At 47.0% G+C, this 25,493-nt stretch overlaps 1 protein-coding gene across 1 annotated transcript in view; it reads left to right on the top strand.

The window, feature by feature from the left end:
• Window positions 1-16,092: 16,092 nt before the first annotated feature.
• Window positions 16,093-25,493, top strand: part of PEBP4 (phosphatidylethanolamine binding protein 4) — a 201,198-nt gene continuing 191,797 nt past the window's right edge. Inside the window, exons 1-2 of the mRNA XM_088020993.1 lie at window positions 16,093-16,140; window positions 20,633-20,763. Coding sequence (XP_087877119.1) covers window positions 16,093-16,140; window positions 20,633-20,763 — 179 coding nt within the window. The remainder of the gene's footprint in view (window positions 16,141-20,632; window positions 20,764-25,493) is intronic.

Raw genomic sequence — 25,493 nt, 5'->3', positions numbered from 1 at the left:
TCCGTGGTTTCCTTCCCGATAATGTGTGACCTCAGTCGAATCACGAGAAAGCATTCTGCAAAGTATCTGACTAGTATGCTTCAAAAATGTCAAAGTCAAGAAAGACAAGGAAAGAGTGAGTGTCTTAGTCCTTTGGGGCTGCTCTAACAGAATACTACGACTGGGTGGCCTATAAACCACAGACATGTATTTCTCACAGTCCTGGAGGCAGGAAAGTCTGAGATCAACTTGCCAGCAGATTGGGTGTCTAGTGAGAGCCACTTTCTGGTTCATAATGGACCCCATCTCTCTGTGTGTTCACATGGTTGAAGGGGTGAGAAAGCTCTCAGGGGTCTCTTATAAGTACACTAATCTCATTTATGAGGGTTCCACCCCCATGACCTAATTATCTCCCCAAATCCCCAGGTCCAAATACATTGCAGATTAGGCTTTAACACATGAATTTTGGGGAGAGACATATATTCAGTCTATAGCACCAGGGAGCTATAACAGACTGGTCCTAACTAAGGAAACATGACGACTAAATACAGTGTAGGATCCTGGATTGGATCCTGGAAGAGAAAAGGGTCTCTAATGGAAAAATCATGAAATCCAAATAAATTTTGTAGTTTAATGAGTAGTGTAGTACTAAGGCTAATCTCCTAGTTTTGATAATTGTTCTTTGGCCATGCAAGATAGTTGTCAACATTAGGTGAAGCTGGGTGCAAGGTATACAAGAGATTCTCTGTGCTATTTTTGTAACTTCTCTGTAAGTATAAAATTAACTAGCAACAAACAAACAAAAACCTACAAACTCATTGGAGTGGGTTGAACAGCAGGATCTCAGAGCCTTTCCTTGGTGTTTGTCTCCATCTGGGAGGGCACTCTTATTGGTGATTAGGGTTTGACTCCTTAATCAGCCCTGGAGGACAAAGCTCCAGGAGGTGGCATCCCTCCATATCCTCAGTTCCTGACACAAATAAGCACTCAAATATTTGTTGAATGGATAAATGAATGAATGAGATCCTAGTTTCCATGATGGAAAGAGAATTGGCCTCCACTATGGGAGTCTTCAGAGTAACTGCAATTCTAGCTAATCTGGTGCCTGAGGAATCTGGGCAAGGAGCTGGCATGGGATACAGATGGTTTTGAGTAAATATCCAGGTTGCACCATCTCTCTGATCTCCTTTGAATGGTTTGGGAGGCTTGTGCTCATCTGAAGGGCACTGAGGAGGCAGCCAAAATACAACTCCCAAGAAATTTGTACTCCCAGCCTCTTCCTGTGGTAAGCATCTGCCCCCACCTGTTTCTGCTGCCTTACTGGTCTTTCCTGATTTGATTTGTAGGAACTCTTTATGAATTTTGCCTGCTGAGCCTTTACTGGCTATATGCAATGCAAGATTTTATATATCTGGGGTCTCTTGATGAAAAAAAGATTTTTTGTTTAAAGTAGCCAATCTATCACTTTTTTCATATAGTTTGTGTCTCTTCTGTCATATTTCCTTCCCTACCTTAAGGTCATAAATTTATTCTCTTATATTTTCTTCCAAAGGCTTAAAAATTTCTATTTTAAGATTTCATTTTTTAATCCCCCTGAAACTTGTTCTGTGGAAAGTATGGTGTCATATCTCATTTTATTTTTACACAAGGAAATGCAGTTGCCCTGTCACCATTTATTGGATAGCTTGTCCTTTCTCCATTGACATCAAACGTCACTTCTGTCATGTAGAGAACTTTGTATAAAATAATGAGATTCCTGAGTGTCTGCAATGGAAAATTGTTTGGAGCACACTCTTCCAGGCTTCCTGTGATTTTATCTCTTTCATTGACCTGTGCTATTTTACAACTCTGTAAATTGTAGATAAACTACAAACAACGCAGAATAATTCTTGTCTATAGACACATAAATCAGTTTGGTGCAGTGATTCCTTTTCCCTCCATGGAAGAAGCAAGTTTTGCTGCCATTTGTGTGTTCATGTCAACATTCCTGATCTGTCAGTGTGTCCGTTCTTTGGATTGCCCTTTGAACTGGTTATAAGATCTTACCAGTTCCCTCATTAACGATGAGTTAAATAAAAATTGTAAGATGTGTTTACATTTGCAGGTGAGTGATGATTTTACCTTATTTGAAATTTATCCCGGGGCCTCTGGGTGGCTCAGTCGGTTAAGGGTCTGCCTTTGGCTCAGGTCATGATCCCAGGGTCCTGGGATTGAGTCCCATGCTGGGCTCCCTGCTCTGAGTTTGCTTCTCTTTCCCTCTGCCCAGCTTGTGCTCTCTCTGTCTTCTCTAAATAAATAAATAAAATCTTAAAAAAGAGAAATTTATCCCTTGGCAGTCACATACCAAGGACATATAGCTTTAAGCAAACCCAAAGGGAAACGATTAGTAGGTAGCAATTATTCACTTATATAAGCTCTTCCCATGTGAGCCTAAGCAGTTACAGTGGGCTCCAATTCACAACTGTTTAGACCCTTTTTCAGGAACATTGCCCTGAGTACAGAGGCATGCTTGTGCATGTGACAGTGCTCTGGCTGGCCAGAGGAAGACCAAACAGAACACATTTTCAGATACGTATCCTCAGTAGCGCAAGGAAACTTTCTAACACTATAATGGTGGTATAATCAACACTGAGCATCTGGAATGAAGTCCCCTAACTTAGCAGAGCAAACGACATGAGCTTTCCAGAAGCTCCCCCATGTCTGTTGATTCCTCAACAAATGTTTACAGAGTGCCTGCAAAGTGTAGCACTCAGTGCTAAAATGCAATAAAGAAAGAAATAAAAGTCTCTTTGATCTAGCTGAAACTGATCACCTACCTCCAAAGGTGGAACTAACACTATGGACCCCTCTATGAGATCTCCGTGAGCTATATGATATGATAAAATATCGTGAAATGATACAATATGAAAGATGTGATGTTTTCATCAGAAATGAACAGGACAAAATGTAAGTTTGATGCTGCCTCCTGTCTTGGCCCAGAGGCCACCCTATGCTCTTGCTCTCGAGGTGGTCATCCGTGAGGGCTCTGGTGAATGTGGCTGACTGGTTGTCTTACAGAGAAGAACCTCCTTCAAGGGCCATTGGGGGAAGCAATGGTGTCATGTGTTTATAATCCAAGGATTATAGGCTCTACTCATTGAGTAGGCAACCTGGTAACCAAAGGAAGACAGTATCATTACCAAGTAGCATCTACCTGGGGAGCCCAAGCCACTCAAAAGGAGGTTTTCCCAAGGACCCCTGCCAATACAAAGACAAGGTAGCTGCTATCAAGGAATTTGTAACCTATCTGAGAAGATGAGACTTGTAGCTAGAAAGTCAAATAACGATATGTCAGCCTAAGTGCTGTAGGTCTGGGGGATCACTTATGGAAAGCTTGAAGAAGGAAATGAGCATGAAGTGGGCATTGAAGAAAGGTCAGATTTGGAAGCAGGGCAAAGGAGGGTGACAGGCATTTCCAGGTCAGGGTAGAGTGGAGAGCTGGAACAGAGAGGGGAGTAAGCCAGAGGAGTCCCAGAGGCAGGGCAGTGGGGGGAGCCTGATTGCAGGGGAGTGTTATTTCTCAAGCATGAATAGGATCTGGAAAGAAGCTCCCCACAGTGGTGCTCTCTTCCTAGAAGGGGTGGTCAGAATTGGGCCCCCATGTGAGCAGCACTCCTTCATTGGCTAACCAAGACATCCCCCTGAAACTCCTAATTTCAGGGGACTTTCCCTCTCACACCTATCAAAAAATACCCAGGCTGTATGTGCAAATGGGGTGGGCCACAGGTGGCCTTTCAGGAAGGTCCCTTTCCTCCCATCAGACTGTTCTTCCACAGGATGGACTGGTGAGGTCCCTGATAGCCCAGAGGGAACAATGGAAGTGGCACACAAGGCTTGGCAGAGGGAGGTTAGGCAATGAAGCCAACCTCAGCCATATTCACAATGCTGTCAAGGGTTCTGATAAAAATAGAGAAACACCAAACCCTAGACCTCAGAGTTGGAGAGGATGGGTCAGGAAAATGTGGAGGGAAAGAGCAGAGGCCTAGAGTCAACATGGCTGGCTTCAAATCTAGCTCACCATTTACTAGCTGTGTGCCTTGGGCAAGGTTCTTATATTTTCTGTGCCTCAGTCTCCTTGTCTGAAAAATGGGGATATCACTCCATAACTCATGAAATGTCTGCAAGGATAAAAAGGGGTAACATGTGTAGAGAAGGTAGAACAGATAACAAAGGTTCAGCAGAGGTAAGTTAACATCAATTAATCCAGTGATATCTTTTTTTTTTTAGATTTTTTTTTTAATTTATGTGAAAGAAAGAGAGTGAGTGAGAGAGAGCACAAGCGGGGGAAGGGTCAGAGGAGAGGGAGAAACAGACTTCCCCGCTGAGCAGGGACCCCGATGTGGGGCTTGATCCCAGGACTGCAGGATCATGACCTGAGCCAAAGGCAGACGCCCAACCGCCTGAGCCACCCAGGCGCCCCTCCAGTGAGATCTTGAATACTTACTAACATAATCAGTTAAAATATAGATGGATAGATAGATAGATAGATAAGATACGTTCGTGTGTTCCTGTGATATCTATCTATATCTATCTACCTACCTATCTATCTATCGATCATCTATCAATAGATAGATATAGATATATATCCTAAGCAGAGTCCTAACGTAGAAACTAGATCAACGCTCTTGGTTGGAACTCCCAACCATCACCCTCCAACCCTCCAAAGTTCCTGAAGACCTCCAAAGAACACAGGTTAAAAACTGATCCAAATCCATCCATGTGCTGAGAATGGAATCCCTTCTACAGTGGCCCTGGTAGGGGGTCATGGGGTCTCTCTAAGCCTTTTGCTGATGGGTCCCTGTGGTTTTCCAGTGGCCCAGTAGGGGCCTGTTCATCCCGTCACTGGGAGCCATAGGCTAGAATCTTGCATCTGGGTGGCTTGATCCATCTCTCCTCCAGAGCCACAGAGAATAAGGCTTCCCCTAACCCTTCTACCTGAATCCACCTGGAGTTGCTTTGGGAAATAATCACACCCGTGGGTGCCACATATAAAATAAGGCAGTCCACCTGAGTTCCCGAAAGATCCACCTTGATCTTAGCAGGTACTTTCCTTACCAAAGGCCCCTCCTCAGATAAGCATCCAGGACAAGACCCAGGAGAAGAGGAAGGTAAGAAGGCCCAGGCAGACCACCCTGATTTTTCCTCTGAGGTCTCAAATTACATTCCCAGTGAAGAGCTAGAGCCTGGCCTTGTCCAAGGCTTGCTCTTTCTTCCTTGGCTGATGTCTGTGAACACTGAAATGCGGGCCAGGCCTCTAGCAGCTACCTGGACTCACTTGCTGTCAGTGGTTTTGGGCTTAATGACTTGGCTGCCTTCACTCCTCCACAGGGCAGTGCTGCAGCATTCAACCCTCCAACCAAACTGCTGCTCAGAAGTGATGGCTTGGTGCAAGGGCTTGCTGGAGAGGCACTTTGGAGGCCCTGGCCATGAGCATTGAGCCAGGGGCAGGTGTGAGGCAGAGGCCTAGAGTCAACATGGCTGGCTGATCTAACAAGACTCTACAGGGAAATGATCAGATGTCAGAGGCTGGGGCTCAGGCAGGCTGGAAGGACGTGATACATGAATTCCAGTCCCCCTCAAGGAAAAAAAAGGATGAGCTGTGTAAGCAGCCCTTGAGATTCATTGCGCTTGCCCTCTCCACTGTGAACTCTTCCTTAGTTCTGGTCTTATTTCCCTCCAGTGTCCCTACTATTTGGACTATTTTCTTACAGCTCTTATCACTGCCTGGTTTCACTGTTGGATAAGTAAATACCTATCTTTCCTGTTAAACTGTGGAGGCAAGCACTGTGTTGTATCTATCCTAGAGGAAATCCCAAGAGCTCGAACACTTCTTTGTACATGCGTGGGCCCAGTGGATGTTTAAACTGAATTGGCAGCTGTTCCAGTCACGTTTCCCACAGGGACCAAATAAAGTCTTCTCCAAACCCTGTATAGACCACTTTATCTCCCCTAATTATACACTGATAGAGTGGCAAGGATGATGTATCCTCAGAGGTATGTAGTACCTGGTCCAGAAAGGACCCCAGTGAAGGTCCATCCACTGAATGGCTTAGTGAATGGGACGACACATGGAGAAAAGTATGGAAGATCACAGGATACAAAATGTCCTGGGACTGCTATAGTTTGGGTGAACTGAGAACCAGAGATAGAGCTTGTTGCAGCACAGGGGCATTTGCATCCACAGGCCTTTGGACTGAAATTGGGAGCTGTAAATGGCCCAGGTTACATGCTCATACACTGCTTGGTACATGGTCAGCGCTCAGTCAATGTCATCGGAATAGGCGCGGTGGCCCAAGGAATCCAAGGGTGCAGGGCACCTAGAGGCAGAGAGCAGAGATGGAAAAGACCACCCATTTCCAGACCTTCCTTTCTGCACAGAGGTGCAGGAGCTAGTGGGGACATCTGAACTCACGTGGCATTTTACAACCTCTGTTTGCCCTGCAGCTTCTTCTTAAGGCTTTCTTGGGATGTGGAACCAAGAAAGTTCTAAGACCTCAATTTAGTACAACAAGATGATGGAGGCTGACACTGGCTAAGCCAACAGGCCTCACGGCCCCTCTGTAGATCTAGAAGGACCCCTTATGGGGCTTGTCTGGAAGAGACACCCTTACCGAACTGTTCCTGATTGGCATCTCATGAGCTGCTATCTTGCAGTTCTGATGAAATGCATTTCTTTTTGTTCCCATCAGATTTACAAAGTTTCCTGGTTGAAGGGGGGAAGGATGGAAACAAATATCCTGAGTCAAGAACTGTGCTCCCCCTTCTATCCTCATCTGTATGACAACCATGACACATGTCTTAGTGTGTCCACTCTAATGAAATGGGCTCAGAGAGTGAGAAGCTTGACCAAGGAGGTAGGTCCAGAATTCAGACCAAGAAGCCCACACTCTACCTCAGGAAGAGGACCCCTCTGTGCCTGGCTCTGTAGTCTGTGCTCTCCTCCCATAGGCTCTTTGGCCCAGAAATGTTGATGCCAGTGTTTAGGGTCTCTACCATGACCTTGTTAACCTCACAGAAGCCCAAACTGAGAAATGGGTTAGTTAGTGGGGCCTGTTGGAGAGCAGATAAGTGCATAAATCACCTCTTATTTAAGCAAGAGTAACCCCCCCCCCCCCAGCATGCCCTGGTTTCCCTACCTGCATGCTGTCCCCACCCCCACCCCCATTTGGTCACCTGTGCTCAGTGCTCCAGCAGTTCCATCCTGCTCTAATCCAACAACCGCTGGGGCCCTTCTATGCCTCAGTGCCTTTGCTTGTGGGATGCCCTTCTCCTGTTTCTCTCTCAAAGCCTTCCCGGTTTGTCACTCCTCTAAGAAAGCTTCTGTCTTGATTGCACCATGGGATTTTACCTTCTACGGGTGAACCAAGTGATGACACGGAAAGGTCAATGCCATTGAAAGAATTTATTACTTACCATTTCCCAGAGAAAGGGGCATGCCGTACCACCTGGGAATCACCGAGGTCAATCAGGAGGCAGAGGGATGCAGAGGGACAAGGGAAATGCCTGTCCCAGAGACTTTATTGTGTTTTCCATGGGAAGGAAGGGGTGAAGCAGGGGAAACAGCTTAGGATCAGCTAGTTTGAATAATGCTGGCATGCTCTGGGCTAAGCAGGTGGTATCCAGTTGCCTGGTGCCTGGCCCTGGGGTAGTGTAGGGCAGGGGGATACGGGCTCATTAGGTGATAGCTGGATAAAAGGTTGTTGGGGGGCATGGACTCAAGGTTGTTGGTTTGCATATGAAAGGTGTGTTCCAAGGTGAGGTGTTCACAGTCTCTAAGAATAAGCTAGCCCTGGAAGGACAAGCGGCTGGGTGCATCTCTCCCCAACCAGCAAGGCCCTCAAGACATCAAACCATCATAAAATTGATAAAATAAAACACACAATTAATACACTTTCCTCTTTGCCCTGGGGTTGCTTCCGTGGCTGAACTCAGCACATGGTTGGCACTTTTGTCTTTGTAGTTTGTTTGGATGCGTATGTTCATTGCTCAGCTGTGAGCTCATCAGAAGCAGGGTCTGAATCTTGTTCATGTTTGTACTGTCAGCGTCTGGCAAATGCCTGTCATCAATCTATGTTTAAAGCAGTGATTCTTAGGCCTTGCTGCTCATTAGAATGCCATGAGAAGCACTTTTAAAATACTGATGTCGGGACACCTGGGTGGCTCAGTTGGTTGGGCATCAGAGTCTTAATCTCAGCTCAGGTCTTGATCTCAGGGTTGTGAGTTCAGGCTCCATACTGGGCTCCACATGGGGCATGGAGCCTACTCTAAACAAACAAACAAACAAACAAAGTACTGATGTCTAGGCCTTACCCTGAGATTCTGACTTAATTCATCTGGGATGTCTGGATTTTCACTGACTTCTTGAATTTCCTGGGAGGAATTTTCCAGAAGGAAATCAAGGTTGTGGTCTCAGGTGGTCATTTAACACAGCAGGAAACCCAAGTCCTGAAAGCCAGGGACTTGTCCTGGGCCTGATCACCTGTTACAGGAGCACCAACTGCCCATTTTGGTAGAACGTTACCTACTGAAAGCAGTTTCCACAGTCTTGGCAGGTCCTGGGCTTGAACAAGGTTGTTCCCCTGCATTCTTCTCAGGCTCCAGGCCATACTCATTGGAGAAGGGGCTCTTGCTTCACCCCAAGTAAGTTTCCCAATCCCGCCTCTCTCCTCTCGGTGTCGATGTGAGTTTTGCTCTACACTGTTTGTCTCTTTCTGGGACTCTGGCCTTAGTGGTTTCTCTCTTTATTCTTCCACAGCCTTCTCTTTGTGCATCCCTCGTGCCTCTTCTCCCTGTCTCACAGTGTATCTTGAAAAGTAAGAAAAATGGTAGGTGAACCATCTCTGTGATTTCTGCTCTTTCCCTTAGAATCCTTGGAAGAGGGAATGCCGGAAAACCCTCCCATTCTCACCCACCCTGCATGTTAGCTCCTCCCTGGAACTTCCTGGAACTTTCCCCAACTGCCTCCCCAACGGCCAACTGCTGCCTCCTCTCCTGGCACTCTAGGAACCTCCCTTAAAACTCCCATACTCTCATCACTGGCAGACCCTGATAGCCTTAAGGGCCCAAACTGTGGGGCACCCTGGGGGGAACTTTCTCCTCATCTTGTCCAGCCCAGAAACCTGCCAAGATTTCTCACTTCCTTGCAGCCACCGCCCAACAGTTCCCACACTGCTCTGAGTAAGTGATAGGGGCTCTTCTTCCTGGTTGGTGGGAGGCAGGGACTTTCCCTAAGGACCAGCCAGACAGAGAGACAGAGAGACAGAGAGAATGAGAAGTTTTCAGGGATGAGAACTATGGCCTGGAGAACTTAAGAGAATTCTTGTTTGGCGTGTATTTTTTATTTCTTTACCCTCATATGATTTGAGGCCATTACTCATCGCATTTCTACATGCTTGTGTCTGAGCATCAAACATTTCTTTAACTTTCCCAGAAAGGGCTCCTTGGCACATTTCTCACTACTGGAGTCCTGGACTGGGATTAGCATTACTGATTTCAGTTCAGATGGGCCTTACTTCTAACAAATTTAGGAAGTTTCTTTCCTTTGTGGGGTCTTGATTTCTCCCTCCAAGGAAGAAGAATTCTTATTTCCTCCTATGCATAGATATGTAGGCAGACCCAGAGATCAGATCTGCACATGAAAGGAGGTGAGAGGGGTCAATATGCAGCTCTCGTGGGGTCTACATTCAAAGCTCACCTCCACGAGGACAGACAGAATATTCAACTTTCTGAGGATGACAGGGCAGCAGATGAACCTGGAAAATGCCACTATTTCATAGCTTATCTGGGCCTTTCCATTCTGTGGATGAAGTGAGTTGATAAATACAACATCTGGCTAAGGCAGTGATTAGGTCAATAATTGGTTGCTGAGACCAACAAGCTGGGGCTACCAGAGAGAAGACTTTGTGTCCTTGGAGTGAAGTGGCCCAAGCCCCCAGCTTCTGGCTGGAAGTCTAGCAGAACCCTTGGATAAAATGAGTGGTTGGCTCAGGGGCCAGGGCTGGGCTTATCTCAGAGACACTCTCCTAGTCTCCTCACTCTTGGGAAATGTAACTGCTAGAAAATTCAGCTCTGCAACTCCCTCTACCACTGCCCCCATGCCACACCCCCTGTCAATACCACCAGTTCCTACATCTTCTGTTTGATAAGTTAAAGATCTACAATTCAAAACGTGATAGAAGGAAAGCAAGCATTTCCTAAAATAACAACAAAAGAAACTACATTCAGATACTTTTACATTCCAAGACAATTTCCAAATTGATCATCTGAAATGAAAAGTGCATAAAAGCAACATCTTTTAGTTGAGAACTAAAGGATGGCTCAAGTGCATTTTGGGAGACTTTGCCATCCTTTCCTACTCTTTACATATGAAGGACAACAAAAAGTCAGAATATTCTGTTTTACAACATATTGTTTTTGAATGTGGGTGCTTGTTTAGTTATTAAGTGTCTACTATATTCAAAGTACTGTGGGGGGTGCAGAAACAACTGGGGCCCTCACAGGATGAAATATGTGCCCAGAAAACTAGAACAGAAGAAATATATCAGTGAGAGCTATCGAGGGAGGAACAAACACTGCCCCTGGAACTCAAGGGAGACACAGGTTAAATTAGTGGAGGTGGAGGTGTGATCTTTAGGAATTCAACGTCCACTCCTCCTTCCTTTATTTCCTTCCTTCTTTAAATGGTAATTGAGCATCTGCTGTTTCTCAGGCACTGTGCTAGGTACCAGACACAGCAATTCACGGGACACATGTGGTTCTTCCCCCATAAAGGTAACAGTCTAGTGGTAGATAAGGATAAGTAAATGGCAAATAAAAATGGCCTGATACATACTATCATGGCAGGGACTATATGTGGAACGTTCACTGATGTTTAAATAACATCTGAAGGATAAGCAAAAGTTAGCCATATGGGTCATGGGTCAGGAGAGAATAGCTCTCCTTGAAGACAGAAGAGCTTGTACAAAGGCCTTCGGGTGGAGAAAGCACAGCCAATTGGGAGTATTTGGAAAGTAGTCTACACAGGCTGATCAAGTGGTCTATACAGTGAGAAGAATGGATTAGGTCAGTGTTTCCAAAGTGGGCTCTATAGACCACTAGTTCCTTGGATGTGTATGGTGTGTGGGGGGGCTAAAATATACATAAAATTTACCATTTAACTCTTTTTAAGAGTACAATCCAGTGGCACTAATTACCTTCACAATGTTGAACATTTATCACCCTATGTGTTTCCAAAACATTTACTACCCCAACATAAAATCTGTAACCATTAAATCATAACTCCTCATTGTGAGAAAATAAGTTTCTGTTGCTTAAGCCACCCAATCTGTGACATTTTGCCATGGCAGCCCTGGCAAACTAATGGCAAACTAATTTGTCTTGTTCTTGATCTTTGGGAAAAATTTCTGAGTCTTTCACCATTGAGTATGATATCAGCTATGGGCATTCCACACGTGGCCTTTATCATATTGAGGATGTTTCCTTCTCTTCCTGGTTTGTTGAGTGGTTTTTTGTTTATTTTTTGTTTGTTTTTTTTTATCAAGAAAGTTGTTAGTGCCTGGGTCATGCAGTCAGCTAAGCATCTGGCTCTTGGTTTCAGCTCAGGTCATGAGATCAAGGCCAGGATCGGGCTCCATGCTCAGTGTGGAGTCTGGATTCTCTCTCCCTCTGCCCACCACCTGCTTGCTTTCTCTCTCTCTCAAAAATAAAATAAATCTTAAAAAAAAATGAATGAATGAAACCGGGTGCCTGGGTGGCTCAGACGTTTAAGGGTCTGCCTTTGGCTCGGGTCATGATCCCAGGGTCCTGGGACCAAGTCCCACTTTCCCATTTCAGGCTCCCTGCTCAATGGGGAGTCTGCTTCTTTCTCTGCCTGCCCCCACTCATGCGAACTCTTTCTTGCAAAAATAAATAAATAAAATCTTAAAAAAAGAAGAAAGTTGTTGAATTTTGTCAAATGTTTTTTTTTTTTGCCTCAAGTGAGATAATCATGTGGATTTTTTCCTTCATACTCTCAGTGTAGTGTATTATATTGGTTGATGTTCATATGTTGAACCATTCTTACATTCTAGGAATAAATCTTACTTGGTCATGTTGTGTAATACTGTTGATATGCTTCTGAATGCAGTTTGCTAGGATTTTTACATCAATATTCATAAAGAATATTGGTCTTTAGTTTTCCTTTCTTGTAGGTCTTGTCTGGTTTTAGTATCAGGGTAATGCTAGCCTCACAAAATGCCTTAGGATCTGTTCCCTCGACTTTGATCTTTTGAAAGAATTGTAGTGACATGTTCTTATTCCTCTCTTACTTATTTTTGGGTATATTTTGTGGGTATCGTGAGCACCACATAAAACATCCTAAAATTATTACAATCTAATTTGAATTAATATCAACTTAATTTCAATCACATGTAAAAACTCTACTCCTATATAACTACACTCCCCTACTTTATGTAATTGAAGTCACAAATTATGTCTTTATATATTTGTACACTAACCAAAGTTTATAATTACTTTTAAATCCTATTTTTTAAAAAAGTAGAGTTTCAAAGAAAAATTATAATAATACTAGCTTTTATGTTTGCCCATATATTTACCTCTACCTGAGATCTTTATACCTTCACCTAACGTCAAGTTACTGTCTACTGTCCTTTTATTTCAACCTGAAAGTCTCTTATTAGCATTTCTTAGAGGGAATCTCTAGTGGCAATGAACTCCCTCAGTTTTTGTTTATCTGGGAATGTCTTAATATCTCCCTCATTTTTGAAGGACAGTTTTACTAGATACAGAATTCTTGGTTGACAGTCTTTTCTTTAAATAATTTAAATACAGCTGACGCTTGAACAACATAAGTTTGACCTGCATGGGCCCACTTATTTGTGGATTTTTTTTTCTTCCTTATGACTTTCTTAATAACATTTTCTTTTCTCTAGCTTACTTTACTGTAAGAATATAGTATGAAATATATATACCATACAAAATATGTGTTAACCAACTGTTTATGTTATCAGCAAGGGCTCCAGTCAGCAGTAGGTTATTAGTACTTAAGTTTTGGGGGAATCAAAAGTTACACATAGATTTTTGACTGCATGGGGGTCAGTGCACCTAACCTCCCTGTTGTTTGAAGGTCAACTGTATATCATCCCAATGCCTTCAGGCCTCCAAGGTTTCTTCTGGTAAATCAACTGTCGATCTTATGGAGGACACCTTGTCCATGTCAAGTCCCTTTTCTCTTGCTGCTTTTAAGATTCATTTTTTGTCTTTCAACACTTTGATTATGTGTCTTGGTATGAGTGTCTTTGAGTTTATTCTACTTGGTATTTCTTGAGCTTTTTGCATTTGCCTATCTATGTACTTCATCAAATTTGGGAAGTTTTGGCCATTATTTTCTCAAATGATCTTTCTGCCCCCTTCTCTCTTTCCTCCTTCTGGAACTCTCATAATGCATATATTGGTCTATTTGAGGGTATCCCATGGGTCTCTTAAGCTCTGTTCACTTTTCTTTATGCTTTTTTCTTTTTGCCCCTGCTCCTAGACTCAATAATTTCAGTGTTCTGAAATTATTGATATCATCTATCTTCAAATTCATGGATTCCTTTTTGTCCTTGCTCAAATATGCTATTGATCCTTCTAGTAAATTTATCACTTCAATTATTTCATTTTCAGCTCTAGAATTTATTTTGTTCCTTTTCATAATTTTTATACTTTGTTGATATTCTGATTTTGTTCATATACTGTTTTCCTGATTGTCTTTAGTTCTTTGTTCATGTTTTCCTTTAGCTCTTTGTGTATATTTAAGACAGTTATTTTAAAGTCTTTATTAAGTCTGATGTGTGAGCTTCCTTAGGAACAGTTTATATCGACTAATTTTATTCCTTTGAATGGCTGTGTTTTCTTATTCTTTGTGATTTTTTTGTTGTTGTTAAAAATTGTGTATTTGAAAGAAACAACTACCTTTCCCAGTCTTTGCAGACTGGCTGTATGCCAAAGAAGACCTTTATTAATTAGCTGGGCATGCTCTGGTCCCAGGGATCAGCCCAAGATGAGAACTTAAGATCCCCTCTGGTCTTTACTGAGCATGTGTTTTGCCTGGACCTGAATGTGGCTTTCTCAATTCCCCCATATACACAGCTTCTTTTAAATCTCTTAATTTCCCCAAGAATCTCACCCTAGCTTCTCTTTGGAGCTTATATTATCTTTTATACATCTCCACCCATAATTTCCTGCCCTAAATATCTGCAGGTCTGTAGTCTCCTTGCAGGTTTCATAAGCAATACCCACTCCTTAGCCTCCCTGAGATCTGAGTTAGACCAGACAGAAACCAGTCCTTCAGGCAATCCTTAGACAGATTAAAACACTGTAGTAAGGTCTGCTTTGCTCCCTCTGGTTTGAGAGAGGAAACTGGTAACTGGGCTTCAGTCTCCTCCAAACCAAGACTGAACTATGCTGGGGAGGGTGTGGGGGCAAAGACATGTGAAAATGTCATGAAATTTCTTATCATTTTGAAGGCAACTTTTTCTTGATTGAGCATTCATTTGGTTGCTCTCAATCCTTGGCTGTTTTCCAGAGCTCCTAGCTCTGGTTTCTTGTGTGTTTGTTTTGTTGGTTGGTTGGTTGGTTGGTTGGTTTGGTTTTGGAGTGTGTATACATGTGTGTATTTTGAAGTTTCCATGAAAGAATGAGAGCTTGGAGATTCCCAGTCCATCATTTCGCTGATGTTACCTGGACTTTTTTTTTTTTAATAGCTTTATTGAGATATGTTTCACATACCACACAGTTCACCAAAATATGGTATAATTTAAATATGTGCAATTTAATGGCTTTTAAAGTATAAAATTCAATAGTTTTTAGTATATTTACAGATATGTGCAACAGTCACCACAATGTTAGAACTTTTCATCACCTTTAAAAGAAGCCCCATACCTTTTCGCTATCACCCCCATCTCCCCTATTCATTCATCCACCCACTTTCAGCCCTAAGAAACCATGAATCAATTTTCTGTCCCTATATATTTTCCTATTCTGGATGTTTCATATAAAAGGAATCATACAATATGTGGTCTTTTGTGACAGGCTTCTTTCACTTAGCATAATATTTTTCTCCATCCCCTGCTCCAGGGTCTGTAGAGGGCACAAGGTAGGTGGGAGTGGGGAGCAGCAAGGGTATACAGTGGATCAGGCAGACTGGTTCAAAATTGGAGTTACACCCAACAGCCACAACATGAGGGTAAGGAGGAAGGAACTGAAGATGGTAGCAAGTGAAGAGTAGAAACAAAGATTCACAGGAACTAGGCACCAGAGAAAAGGAAGTCAGAATAGGTAAGGAGAAAGGACAGTGGTCAAGGGATTAAAGTTCTGAATGAGATGGAAGAGTAGATGCAGTAGTAGATGCAGTGAGAGTAACAAAGCGAGAGCAAAGGAAGAAGAGGTTGTTATCAGAATGCCTGCTTGAATTTAAGATTTTAAGCATGGAATGGTTTTTAGTGGTGACAATGTCCAAGAAGTTGCCATAAGAAAAAAGCCTGGAGAGGAGGGAGAAGTGTTGGAAGAGGTATCTTCGTGGATATGGATGTCACCCAGGGTTGATATCAAGACTTGGAGCAAGGGAAAGTTTCCATGCCAAGCAGCAATGTGTTCAGTGAGCAAGGAGTGATAGGAAAGCAGATAACACCAATTAGGATTGATTCAGATGGAGTAAGCCTCAAGAAATGTAGATTTTGACAGGAGGGCTGAGGAGTCATGGTATAGAAGCAACAAAGGGGAACGGGGTGCTAGTCAACCTTACCTCCCAACCCTGAGTCATGTTGGGAGTGGGAAACTGAGCATTCCACACTTTGAAGAACTTCAGAAGTAAGCTGTCTGGTTATGGCAAGAGGTAGAGGTGAAGTGACATCAATGGGAAAAGCAAAATCTTTTCATCAAATGGTGTTAGAACAACTGGATAGTTATAGGCAAAAGAATAAAAATGGACCTTTGCCTAACACAACATATAAAAACTGATTCACAATGGGGGGGGGCACCTGGGTGGCTCATTTGGTTAAGCCTCTGACTCTTGGTTTCTGCTCAGGTCATGATCTCATGGGTGGTGAGATCGAGCCCCATGTTAGGGTCCCCACTCAGTGGGGAGTCTGCGTAGAGATTCTCTCCCTCTGCCCCTCCCCCTGTTCATGTTCTCTTTCTCTCCCTTTCTCTCTCTCTCTCTAAAATAAATAAATCAATCTTTAAAAAATTAACTCACAATGAATCAATGATGGAAATGTAAGAGCTAAGTTTGGAAAACTCTTGGAAGAAAACATAGAGGAAAAGCTTCATGACGTTGGATTTGGCACTAATTTCTTGAATATGACACCAAAAGCATAGACAACAAAAGAAGAAATAGATAAATTGGACTTGATTGAAATTCAGTCAAGTCCATTGAAGTTACAACTTTTTGTGCATCAAAGTACACCATCAAGAAAATAAAAAGACTAGGGCAGTTCCTCAAAATGTTAAACATAGAATTGTCATACGAACCCAAGAAAATTGATAGCGTATTTTCACAAAAATGTATACAAATGTTTATAACAGCATTGTTCATAATAGTGCCAAAGCAGAAACAACCCAAATGTCCATCAACTGATGAGTGGCTAATAAGATGTGGTGTGTCCATACAGTGGAATATTATTCAGCCATAAAAAGGAACGAAGTACTGACACAACATGGATTACCTTGAAAACATGCTAAGTGAAAGAAGCTGATGGCAAGAGAATACATACACAGTTGATCCTTGATCAACGTGGGTTTGAACTGCATGGGTCTACCTATATGTGATTTTTCGACAGTCCAGGACTATAAGCGTATTTTCTCTTTCTTACGATTTTCTTAATAACGTTTTCTTTTCTCTAACTTACTTTATTATAAGAAAACAGAATATAACACACAAAATATGTGTTAATTGACTGTTTATGTTATCAGTAAGGCTTCCGGTCAGTAGTAAGCTATTAGTAGTTAAATCTGGGGGGAGTCAAAGTTATACACAGATTTTCAACTGCACAGGGGATTGGCATCCCTAACCCCATGTTGTTCAAGGGTCAACTGTAGCATGATTCCATTTATATGAAACATCCGGAATAAGCAAATCTACAAAAGTAGAGAGTAGATTAGTGGCTCCCAAGGAATGGGGAGTAACTGCTAATGAGTTGTGCTTTGGGGCTTCTTTTGAGGGTGATGAAAATGTTCGGGAGTTAGGTAGTGATGATGGTTGCATAACTTTGTGAGGGTTGCACAACCTGTAGTGATTTCTATACTAAAAATCACTGCGTTGTACATGTTAAAAGGTGAATTTTTTGGTATATAAATCTCAGTTTTTAAATATAGAGTGAAGGAAAGGAGTGAGGGGGAATACATTCCCCCTCACTGTAGATTCAGAGATTTCAGAGGGCATAGGTGGAAACGTTTAGGAGAGAGGGAAGGCATGAGCGTCTGTCTGGATAGAGAAGGAAGGTGACATCTGGGCAGTGATGGGGGCCTGGAGGAATAGGAGGCTTGGAGGGATGGGAGGGGGGGGTCAAGTGTTCCAGGAGCCCTGGCTCAGCAGATCCCGGGGTTTGGAGGGACCGAGGCATCTCAGGAAGCCAATAGGCTCAGCCTCCCTGATAGCACTGGGATGTGGTCACAGCCCAAATCACTGGAGGAAAAGAAGGGGGCTCCCAGTGTGGCTACCTTGGCATCTAGAGATGGGCGTTTCCAGAAACAAGGCAGTTGAGCAAAGCAGGCTGGCAATGGGAAGGGGCCACTGTGCCTTCCTAGGCTTGAATGTGGTTCCCAGATCTTGGACTCCACGTATGAAGTCCTGTGAATCCCCAAGAGAAAGACCAGATTCGAAAATGCCAAGAACCACTGCACTCTGTCAGAGCTCTCTGTACGAAAACAAACCAGAGAAGGTTAAATAAATAAGCAAAAGGGATCCAGGGCCAGGGGCCAACCTGAGTGGTTACTTCCTGCTGATGTTTATTGAGTTAGGTGCTGTTACATGAAAATTGAACTATCAGAAACAGGTGGCCAGTTTGTCAGGCATTCATGTGGTAGTTTATTAAGCATCTAGAAATGCCAGGGCCTGTGCTTAGAATGCTGGATGCAGACTTGGTACAGCCTGCCAAGAAGTTTGTGGAATGGGGACGGGGAACTATAAGTTAATCTCTAAGCAAGTCATTACAAGATAATCCATTACAAGCACGTAATAACCAGGAAAGGAATAAGGAGCTCTGATTCTCTATCGCAGGAATCGAATGGAACCTGGGGGTCAGGGCATTTCTCTAAAGAAATGACATTTCAGCTATCCACCAGAATGGGGTGGGAACTGAGGGCGGTGCATAGGAAGGCCCTGGGGCAGGAAGGAGCCTGAGGCCTGAGCTGGAGTTAAACCTTGAGCAGCTGCAGCAGACAGAAGCAGGAAAAGCCAGATCATGCAGGCCTTCTGGGCTAAGTGGGAGATTTGGGGCGTCATTCCAAGAACAAAGGGAATGGAGGGGGACTATAGAGGGGGAAAGACAGGGGACGGCAAAGCTCCAAGAGGGGGCAGTAGAAAAGAGTGGTTAAGGAGCAGGGAGTCTGGAGGCAAATGGCATGGGTTCAAATCCCAGGTCGGCCACTTACAACCCATGTGACCAAGATCCAGGTCAGCAAACCTCTCCGTACCTCAGTCCCCTCCTCTGTAAAATGGGATAATAATAGTACTTACTTCAGAGGATCATATCAAGAGGATTTAATGATAAAAGCTTGGCTCATACTGAATAAGGAAGAATTGCTGACATGGGTAAGCTCAGCAGAAGCAACCCTCTCCTGGGGACGCTCCCCCACCTCCAGACAGCCATTTTTTGGTGCTAAGAGCTGTTGGAAAGTTCTGGCTTCTCTAGTGGCTGCCACTTTGAAGGCAAGAGTCTCTTGGCCTTGGAAGACCATGCTGGCAGCATCATCCTTGTGGCTGTGGCTCTCCAGCGAGCTCGGAGAGAACAGGGACCGTGCTGACCCTATATCTCATCAGGGCCTGGCACATGGGAGGGGCTCAGTACCTGCTGGAGAGATGGATTTCAAATGAATGAATGAATGAATGAACAAATGGATGGGGCTGTGGAAGAGTACTTACACTCTGCATCAATAACGAGCATTCCCTAGGTGAGGGTCATTCCTGTTCCAAGGCCCTTACATCCATAGTTTGTTCGATTCCATTCTCACAGCCATCTCGTGAGGGGGCTACCAGGAGACACTTCCAGTAGGGGAACGATCTTGGGAATGAGTCCTCTGTCGGGGAGGCCTAGTCATACATCAGGGACTCTAATTATTGAGAAGTGTGTTTAAGTTGTCACCCCAAAGAAGGGCTTTTGGCTAGAAGTCGGGATCCTGGAAGCAGGAATTCAGCTGGAAAGCAAGCAACGCTTGAAATAGTTTCTCTAAAGCTCGAGCTGCATATACTTTATGGCTATGATCTCATCTTCCTTAGCAAGGCACAGGAGTGACAGGGGCATTTTACTTGTTTTTGAGAGGGAGAAGTGGTGCATCCTAGTGAGGCAGAGCCCCACCCCACCCCCACCCCAGCAGCCTGGTGGGGCTCAGAGCAGGACCCAGGCATCCTCAGTTCCTGGCTGGGAGAACGTCCCCCAGCACATCCCCACACCCCATCTCAGAGAAGACAGCGAGTCGATCAACTGGAAAGACAGTGGGAGAACCGCCTTTGATCTTCCCTTGCCCTCTCCTGTTCCAGTCGGAGTCCCACACACACAACTTCCTGCAGGCTGCTACCCCCATTCCTCCCAGACGGCACCGGCACCCCGCACGGCAAGCTGCCCCCTTCCCCAGCAGCCCTGCTGGTTTCTTCTCCAGAGACTATTATTTTGGGAGAGTGCTGAGTTCAGCACTGCGGCAAGGTGCAGTCTGAGGAGCGCTTCTGTCCTTAGCTGGCCCTTTGGAGCTGGCCTCGGGGCCAGGGTGGCCCTAAGTGCAGGGGGCCCCTCCTACACAGGGTCACTGTGTTCAACCACCTACCATCCGTCAGCCCCAAGGCTGTCAAGGCAGGTGGCACAGGAACTGTGGGCAGGGGACGCAGAACTGTCCAAGGGGCACAGCCCAGCCAGACCCCTGTTCCTAGAAAAAACGACCAAGGTCTTGCTCTCGCAAGCACCCCAGAACCCGAGCCCCCACCCGCCAGCCCAAAGCCTGGGGTCACCAGCTTCCCAGGGTTTGCCTTAAAAGCCAAAGGAGCAGGCTGGCTGGCCTATGGCCAGCAGATTGCACACGGGGTGAGTGGCAGGGCCAGGACAAGGAGCTGGGGCGACAGGCTTATATAAGTCCTTCTGCCCAAACCCACCGGGATGAGTGGCCTGCAAAGCCCTGCTCCAACAGAGGAGGGGCCTCAGCCAGGACTGCAAACTGAGTCCGGCTTGGAGTAGGCCCAGGTCCTCCCAAGGTATCTGTGTCTGGGTGGCAGATCGGCCGCTGAAGCCCAGGCAGCTGCCCGCCCTTCTCCTTCTGCTTACCAGAGGTCTCTGGTCCTCCAAGTGGGCTCCTGGGGTGGGGACACGCAGGCTGAGAAGGGTGCCCCCTGCAGAGGGCCCCACAGCTCTAAAAGCTTCTTCTGTTCCAGGTGTCCACGCACTGGACAATGAGGCTGGCCGCGGCAGCCCTGTTTCTGAGTCTCACGATGGTGGTCACCAGAGACATGGAGGACTTGTGTTTGTACGAGGCTCTGTCTGACGCCGATGCTGTCCTCTGCAAGTAAGGCTGGGCGGGACTCCGGAAAGCAAGCGGGCTGGCCGAAATGGGGCTTGAGATCTCAGGGAGGGGTGTCTGCAGAAGAACCAGGGAGGACTGTCTCCTCAGGCAGCCTCTGTGGACTGGCTGAGAGTAAGCGAGCCTTGGAGAACCCCTGGATGGAGGACGGCATTAAGGAAAGAACTTGAGACAGGCTCCTCCTGCCTTCCAGACTGCAGGCTCCCAGCCCCAGAGGGTATACGGGTCTGGTCAGCGCCCCCTCGTAGCCCGGGCCTCCTCCGGACCTGAGAGGCTGGCCTCACCCTCCCTGCTGGGACCCTGAGGGACCATCCCTCCCCATAGCCCGGACTGCTCCCCTCCCCCCAGCAAAGAGACATTTTAAAGAATATGGCAGTTGACAGGGCGTGGGATTGGGCGCTCCCTGTGTGAGGGCGGTTGTTTGCTTTCCAGGGACGAGGACCCGGGAGTGTGGGACAGGTGGGCCTTTTAGGGAGTGTGGCCTCTGGGTGTTGTCTAGGGAAGAGGCCAGGCGTCAGCGGTGGCCTTTTTCCCTTCTGAGGGCATGAGCTTCTCCCCGCCTGCGTCCGCTCTCTCCTCCCTGACCACCCGTTAGAAAAGCCAGTCCTGATTGTCCTGGACTCGTGGCTCATCCTGAGGGCAGCCCGGGCCACTTTGCTGCCAACGCTCTCTGCCAGTTTAGTGGCCAAGGAGGCTGGCATCCCACTGAAGCCATCAGAAGTGAGAGAGTAGGGAAAAACTCTCCTTTCTTACTCGGTCTCCTTGCGTACATTTGAATTCTTACAAATGTAACTTTTAGAAAGATAAGTAATGTTTTCCCTCAAAAAGTTAGGTAGCTGGAACCCCTCTCCCCTCCCAAAAAAGATGATACACATTCTGCTCTTATCAGTATATTTTTTAAACTCTGGTGAAACAATTGTGGGTGAAGTTTTGTGTGGAGGGGAATGTGGCTGCCTCTCACATGTGGGCTCCAATCCTCTAGGTGCTCTGCGGAGTGGAACCTTCCCGGTGGTGGAGCCATTTTACTCGGATAGGCAGAAGACCAAGTCCTCAGGAGCTGGGGAGGTCAGCTGGGCCGGGTCACGATAAGGCCCCATTCCAGAGCACCTCTGTGCTTCCCACGTTCACTGTGGAACACTTAGAAAGTGATCATATGTGTACGGTCACTGGGGGTGACCGGCCTCGGCCCCAGCTGTCCTAGGCTCTGCCCTGCAGACCTCCACACACGTGCTGGTGTCGTGGTGGCCTGAGAGCCCTGGGGCAGAGGGAGCTCCGATGTGTGTATCGAGCATCCTCTGAGAAGGTGCGTCCTGTCTGAAGGCAGGGGCCGCCTCTCTCCAATTCACCGCCCTCCTCCTAGTTTTGCCCCCAACACTGCATCGAAGGAGTTGTGTCTCTGCCCCCTGATGGTCCTTCAGACGTTGGGGTGTCATGCTCTGCCTTCACCCGCAGCCCTTCTATGCTGGGCGTTCTCCTCCATCCTCGGTTCTTCCCCGGGGGCCTCACTTCTGGGCCCCACTTCTGGAAGTGTCGGTTGCAGACAGACCCATGATTCTTTTCCAAGGCTGGCGCCCCACGCTTTGACCCCGAGAACCGTGCAGGAGAGGCTGGGGTGCCCACCGAGCCCCCTCAGACCTCTGTGAAGCCGGCCTCACCTCCATGGGCCTTCCTGTCACCCTTGGCTTTCAGGCCCACGGAATCCTGAGCCCTTCCGCAGGGACAGCCGGGGAGCCGGTTCCCTCTGATCCGCCTCTTACAGTGCTGAAGGGACTTCAGCGACCATCCTGTCAGACAGAAGGCCCGAGAAACGCAGCGACTCCCCGGGGAGGCCGTGTGGCGCAGGGGAAGTCAGACCGCTGGGGTAGTTCTCCACGGCTGCACAAATCCCCCCAAACCGAGCGGCTGCTCACCTTTGTTGTGTCCCGTTTTCTCGGGGTGGGGTTCCGCCGGGCAGCTCGGGCTCTGAGCCCCTCAGGAGGCTGCCCTAAAGCTGCGGCTTCATCTGAAGGGTCGACTGGCCAGGGTGGGGTGCTCGGCTCCCGAGCTTGCCCGGGTGGCTGTTGACAGGCCTTGGGCCCCTGAGTGCCACGTGGCCTCTCCGTGGGGCTGTTCACCACACAGCAGATACTTGCCCCAGAGCCAGGCTCTGAGGCGGAGAGCGTGTGAGAGGAGCCACAGGTTTCTTAGAACATAATCTTGGAAGCCACGTCCCACCGCTGCTGCCCTCCCTTCTCCTTTCCAGCGAGTCACTAAGTCCAGCCCCCACTCAGGGGGACGGGTCACACTCAGGTCGGAGGACCAGGAGGCGGGGATCACTGGGGGCATCAGGGACACTGTCGACCACACCCACATCCCTGTCCCCTCAGTTCACCAATGTCGAGACCCTGGGCTGGTTGCTTCGCTTTCTTTGGGGCTCCGTTTACCCACTTGGGAGAGGGGAATAATAGCAAAAGCTGCTTTGAGGTATTGTTGTACGGAATGAAATAACATGTATATGATGCACCTGATCGATCCCTTCCCTTTCCCCCGGCCCTATATGCAATGTGAGATAGTGACCACGCTGGGACCGGAGCCCCTGCCGCTCTCCTCCCCTCTCCCAGGTCCTTGTCAAGTTGACTCAAAAGTGCCCCAGCTCTGGGGGTGGAGACAGAACGTGCCCCATGTGAGATACCCCATGAGCAGGAAGAGGGCACGGGTTCTAAAGTGTGTTCCTACTAAATTCAATTTTCGATTCATTCATCTCAGGCTTGTCCAGATCTTTTTTTAGGCTGATTGGATCATCTGTTTTAATCAATGACCCACTTGATCATTGCTATTAATCAACTTTGTGCAGCTCACAAATCAAATAGATTTGCCTTCTGTGTCCTGATCCAAGCCTTTGGTAAAACTGCTGAATAGGACAGGCCCGCACATGCCCCCGTGGCCTGGCCTGCATGTGGGGCGCCAGGTGGTTTTCAGACACCAGGCTGGAAGCGCCCCACGGTGTGACCAGGGCTGGGGGCACGGACCTAATCCCTGGTCCCCTGGTGCCTACCTTTCCAGGGCCCACTCTGTGGCTTGAGGACCACTCACGGAACATCAACGTGCTGCCTTTGCTAAACTTTTTAAACATTTGTAGCAATTCCACCGGGATAAAAAGAGGAGACCCATTTGTCCCCTGGGGAAGGCCCCTCTGGTCCCCTGTTTCCCTTCTCCCTGCCCCTTGGCCCTTCCCAGTTCTGGGCTGTGTGCTGACTCTTCATCTCTCTGCCAGTGGAGGGTCCCCTCTATCGGCCTCGGACCTTGCTAGCTGCAGTGACAGGGAGTCATGGCAGGAACAAACCAAACTGTCTTTAAAATGTTGCTGTTGGGGCGCCTGGGTGGCTCAGTCAGTAAAGCGTCCGACTCTTGGTTTCTGTGCAGGTCATGGTCTCAGGGTCGGGAGATGGAGCCCCACATCAGGCTCCACGCTGAGTGTGGAACCTGCTCAAGAGTCTCCCTCTCCCTCTCCCTCTCCTTCCCCCCCTCCTGCCACACAGGTGTGCTTTCCTTCTCTCAAAAAAAAAAAAAAAAAAAAAAAATTAAAACGTTGCTGTGAGGAAAAATGAAAACCCATCCCTAAAACTTGTTCCAAAGTGATCAAAAACATGGTATCCAAAAGGAATTACTATAACCTCACCAAGAGGTATAAGAAACAAGTGAGCTGAGCAAACCAGAAGTTGAGCTAACTGGCTCGAGGCTCACCGGGGGTGCTGGCCCACAGAAGCTGTCCTGCGTCTGCGGATGTCGCAGGCTCCGGCTGTCAGCGCTCAAGGTGGGGCCTCGGGAGCCACTGGAAGGGTGGGGTGGGAGGGGAAGGTGGGACAGCCCACCAGGAGGCTGTCCTCGCCTTCCTCCCAGATCCAGAACTTGGGAGGCTCTCCCCCAGAGCTCTTCCCTCATTATCTCCTCACTGGGTCTCCTCCCAGCATCACCCGCAGCAAGGGAATCGTAGCCAGCTCTGGGTGACCACTGGCGGGCCGTGGAGCTGCTCAGCCACGGTGACCACTGGCCGGCCGTGGAGCTGCTCAGCCACGGTGACCACTGGCCGGCCGTGGAGCTGCTCAGCCACGGTGACCACTGGCGGGCCGTGGAGCTGCTCAGCCACGGTGACCACTGGCCGGCCGTGGAGCTGCTCAGCCACGGTGACCACTGGCCGGCCGTGGAGCTGCTCAGCCACGGTGACCACTGGCGGGCCGTGGAGCTGCTCAGCCACGGTGACCACTGGTGGGCCGTGGAGCTGCCCAGCCACGCTGGGCTTTCTGGCGAAGGCTGAGGACCCACCCCTTCTCTGTCAGTGAATCATCTTAACCAAATGGACCCTACAGAGACCCCGGGTCTAGGTGATAAAAAAATGACAGTGGGACAGAGAGGAAGAGCAAATTAAAAAACAAAACAAAACAGTTGGCACAAAGATTTTGGGTTTTTTAAAATGTCTATTTGACAGCCTGGTTTACATCCCTGAGTTTTGGTTACAGGTGAGCCCTTAAGGCTAACCCTGGTGGAGTTTTGGGAACAGCCCTCCCAGTGAGCCGGATTCTCAGAGCATTCGTGCTGTTCAGCTCTTTGCAGGGAAAAAGCAGACAAATGAATTCATAACTACTGTCTTAGTGACCAGATAGTCTACCTCCTAGGAGACATTTGCATTTTGAAAGTGCAGGGAATGGTATGTCGAGAGCCTAGGTTATTGGGCAAGG

The sequence above is a fragment of the Eumetopias jubatus genome, unplaced genomic scaffold (assembly GCF_037043125.1).
Source record: "Eumetopias jubatus isolate StellerSeaLion01/CBP00866 unplaced genomic scaffold, mEumJub1_p1.0 scaffold_2, whole genome shotgun sequence".
In the NCBI taxonomy this organism is placed as follows: Eukaryota; Metazoa; Chordata; class Mammalia; order Carnivora; family Otariidae; genus Eumetopias; species Eumetopias jubatus.
The sequence above is the reverse complement of the archived record's forward strand: the minus strand, read 5'-3'. Positions and strand labels throughout refer to the sequence as shown.